A 4,480-nucleotide genomic window follows, 5' to 3' on the forward strand; every position below is an offset into this window, starting at 1 on the left:
TGGTGTCTTAATGTGACTTTTTTTTTTTAAAGATATATATTGATTGGTTACCTGGTTGTGCACCCATCAATCCATTGTGTGTGATCACCTTTACTAAAGATGTGCTGTGTCACTGTTCCAAAAATCTCAAAGCCTGATTGGCCTAAAGTGGTACTAAAGTTCCACTTGAGAAATCAATGATCTGACCGATCATTATTGTAGAAAAGGACAGGTGATGTCCCTCCTGCAATAATCCATCCTACCTGTCTGGTCCCTCTTGGTTTCTAGCAAAAAGCTGAACATACGCAGCTTCAGCTTTGGTTTACATAATACCCAGCATTCCCGACGTCCTCTGCGCATGCTGGGAATGAATGAACCCCACACCTGCATGGGGGTTATGTCATCCTGATCTGGCCAATAAAGATATCCTAATATAGTCAAAAGCAAGAGAGAAGGGAACAGGGACAGGTATCAGTGTTTAGTTCCACTTTATAAGATCCAACCACAAGACTTCCTCACCGTGTATTTTTTTTTTATTAATGGTTCTTCAATTATAACAGTGCTGTATCAAAACATAAATAATGTTGTCATTTGTAAAATAGAATATAAATCAGAAGAGTATTTTGTATATGTACTTATTTATAAAGATTAACATTATCAGCAAGTGTTGCTTTTACATTGTTTTCTATGAACAAATTGTTGTTTATTGACCACCGCCCCCTAGAGGCTATTATAAGTTCCTGCACCACATGAAGACAAAGCTATCTGCAGTTGTTACCATTAAAAGGTAATAGCAGAATTCTGAACTTGCAGTTATTGAATAAAGGTTCCTTATACTTTCATTCTAAATATACCTGAGCTGCTCTCTTGACGTTGGATTGTTCCTGCATTCTGGAGGAGAAACAGCTCATGTAGAGCAGCATCATTTCTGTGTAATTAAACTGCAGTAGAAATATCCTAATGATCCCCATGTAATCTCAAACCCTATAAATGGTATATCTGGGCCATCAGTGACCCGCAATGCTTCAGGTAACGATTACCAGGTCTGTGCTGGATAAGTAATCTCATTACTATATCTTTTTTGGTAAAAGAAGATTATACAATCTGATTATATTATTATTACAGTTTTTTTTATAGCGCCATCATATTACGCAGCGCTGTACAAAGTCCACAGTCATGTCACTAACTGTCCCTCAAAGGAGCCCACAATCTAATGTCTCTACCATAGTCATATGTCATTAATACTGTCTAAGGTCAATTTTGGGGAAGCCAATTAACCTCACTGCATGTTTTTTTTGGGATGTGGGAGGAAACCGGAGTACCTGGATGGAACCCACGCAGACATGGGGAGAACCTGCAAACTCCATGCAGATAGTGTAAAAAAGTTATTGACAACCAAAAAAAAAAAAAAAAAGTGTCACTTACCTTTAGCAGTGAAAAGCCTTTGATCCATCCACAAACAAACTAAGCCTGGCTAGTCCCGTGCTGTCTCAACTTCTCTTTCCGGAGCTCCTTATGTTCCATCCAGCGCTGTCATCTGGGTGTTTCTTCATGTTACCTGAACTCGGAGGTGCCAGACCGCGTGACATGTCTTCCTGTGCATGTGTGAGATAAAAAAAAAAAAAAAAAAAAAAAAAAAAAATATTTTCTAACTATTACACTAAATTTCCTGATGACGCATTGACTGATCTCAGGAATACTTAGCAGGAGCAGCCCACGTCTTCCTGGGATATGCGACACAGGTATCCTAGGAGGCTGTTGGTTTCCCCTTTAGTGGTAACTACTGAAGAGAAGGCAACCTCATCAAAAAATGTAATAAAAGAAAAAAAACGTTTTTTTCCGTTATAGAAAAGCGCTAGCCACCCTTTTATTTAAAGGCAAGAGGTATAAATGTGAGGACAGGCCCGCTTTAAACGGTAACAATGCCTGTATGGTATCCAAAATATTAGGCCCCTCACACCGGTATATTTACTTACTGCTTAGATTTCATATAAAATTATCCTTTAAAAACCTCTATAAAAGACTAATTTACCCTTCAATGGTATAGATAATGCAAGGTGGAAGATTTGGCATTCTGCTTCATATTTCCAAGTCAAAGTTTGCAGAGTGAAATTATTTTCCATAAATTATATCATTAGAAATTGTAATGAGTTTGTAATATATTCTCTGCGCACAGGAAACACGGTAAAAGTAGATTTTTACACTGAACCCCAAACAATCTGTTATAAAACAGTAATTATACTGAAAGCTGATTTACCTGCCAGGGGATTTGTAATTCTTTCTCCAGCAGAGCCAGACTGGTGAGTTAACTTTGCAGTACTGCCATGCCACTTGGTCACCCCCTGCCCCCCAGCCTGTGACTGGACAGATAAGAAGCATTGGCACACTCATAAAGTCAGTCATCCTTCTGATCCAATCAACACAAGAATAGCTGTACTGCTGCCCCTCTCCCTTTATTCTGAGTGCTGCTGTTCGGGGTATTCTATAGGGCTGTATTAAATCAAAAATTTTGGTACTTACACTGCATTGTAAAATGACTTTTAATGAATACTTATCTGCATTCATTGATATTTTTTTTCTTAAAATTGAGCTGAAACTCATGTTTGTAGTTTCTTTGTGATCATCACAAAATCCTCATTTGTATCCTCGTGTACTTTGTACAAAGTCTCGTTCACCTGAACCACATCTCCTGGTGGAGAAGGAGCTTGGTAATGATTGTCCTCCAGTTGGAGGTCAGTGATTTTCAGGCACTGTCTCTTTGTTCCTCCGGGTGGAATGTACATGGAGCTCGGAGGCTCTCGAAGTCGGTGTAAGCTGTCCACGCCTCCACATTCTGCCCCTTTGTTATTGAGCATGGAGAAGCCTGAAGAGAACGATGCCGAACCGGTGACTTCTTCCTCTTTGTTTTTCAGGAACGTCCAATGTGGATCCCTTTGGCAAAAGTTACTGCCATAGGTGAACTCTTTTGGATCAGGGGGTGACGTTTCTTCGACAGGGTAACCCATCTCCTTATCGGCCATTTTCCCCATCTTCAGTTTGATCACCAACCTCTCAGACTGGGTATGTTTACTTGGCATGTTCATTTCAATAGGAGACTTGTTGGGGCCGAGAGCTTTCTTGGAGTCCAGTGTGTTGGGAATGAATACGGCTGCCCTTGTATCGGTGTCCTCTGCCAGTACGTTGTACACCTTATCTCCATCCTTATACAAATCAGGTTCAGTAATGGAGGATTCTGGGTTATACGCTTTGGCAAAGTGTGGCTCTTCAAAAAGCCCCTTGGGTTCTTCTTTTAACTCCTGTGGAGGATTTATATTGATTCTTCGGTTCTGTAAAGGAAATATGGGTTGTAGGGCAATGTTGAGATCGCTGTATTTGTTCAGGAACTCATCGCTGTCCAAGTATCTGCTATAGAAGTAGTTTGAATCCAAAGCCAAAGCCTGGTCTGTCAAAGGTAGGTCTATACCAACCATGGATTTCTCGGATTCCCTCCCATGGATCTCCTGAGATATTTTGTTCTCTGGGTTTACATTATTTGTGCCATCGATTTGCTCAGAGTTGGTGACCAGGCTACTACCTTTCAGCCTTTGTTCAGAATTTTCTAAACTGAGTTCACTGAGCAGAAGATTTGCACAGTCAGACCGATTGTCCCTGAGCAGTTTGTCACAGTGAAGTCTGGCGAGGTAAAGTTCAAAGGCAGCCAGTTTGGCCTCCTCTGTATTTATAGTCCCCCCGATAATATATTCTGTTTCTCGGACCACAGAATATCCCACTCTCTGAAGGATCTGCTGTACAGTCTTCTCTGGAATCACTGGCTCGACGAAGTACACAAAATTCCCTGTAAATTTCTGCAAAGAGAAAAAAAGAATATAGCTCGGTATTAATGGGTACACACAATGTTCTCCCTGCCCCCTTTGAGACACTTTTCAGTGACCACCCAGCTGTTTTTGGGTGGTTACTGAAGAGTTGGATCACAATATAGAAGCCCACCCAGCTAGAAAATAAATTCACATTTATTGGGAAACATCGCTGATGGGTATAGTGAAACCTGCAGGAGTGGGATGCCAAGTACAACTAGAAGGACGGCCCTGCTGATGGTTGATCTGGATAATTCCTTCTTGAAATTCTGCTTCCTTAGTTTAATTCCTAGCAAGGTGCTGGCTGGGTGACAAATTTCAATCTGGTTGTCTTCTTAATTTCAAGCCCATCAGAGTAATTGGGACTGATTTAATAAATCTCTCCAAGCCTGGAGAGGATACCCTTTCATCAGTGAAGCTGGGTGATCCACCAAACCTGGAATGGAATTGGTCCAGAATTTAAAACATTTGCCCAACAAATAGCAAATGACTTTTAAGAAATCTATTCCAGGTTTGCGTGATCACCCAGTTTCACTGATAAAATTGTAATCTCCCTGGCCTTGGAGAGCTTTAATAAATCAGGGTCTAAGGTGACCACAATGGCTTTCCTAGAGGAATAGTATGAGTAGTGAAAAAAAACAACAATC

General features: G+C 40.7%; 1 protein-coding gene across 1 annotated transcript; it reads right to left on the bottom strand.

Moving 5' to 3' along the window:
* Positions 1-494: 494 nt before the first annotated feature.
* On the bottom strand, positions 495-3,826 carry LOC140338441 (uncharacterized; the record flags this gene model as incomplete). The annotated part of the gene is given in 1 exon segment (XM_072422672.1): positions 495-3,826. A coding segment is annotated over 1 exon segment (1,250 nt), but the record flags the coding sequence as incomplete, so codon positions are not given.
* Positions 3,827-4,480: the final 654 nt, after the last annotated feature.

Source organism: Pyxicephalus adspersus, chromosome 9, assembly GCF_032062135.1.
Source record: "Pyxicephalus adspersus chromosome 9, UCB_Pads_2.0, whole genome shotgun sequence".
NCBI lineage: Eukaryota > Metazoa > Chordata > Amphibia > Anura > Pyxicephalidae > Pyxicephalus > Pyxicephalus adspersus.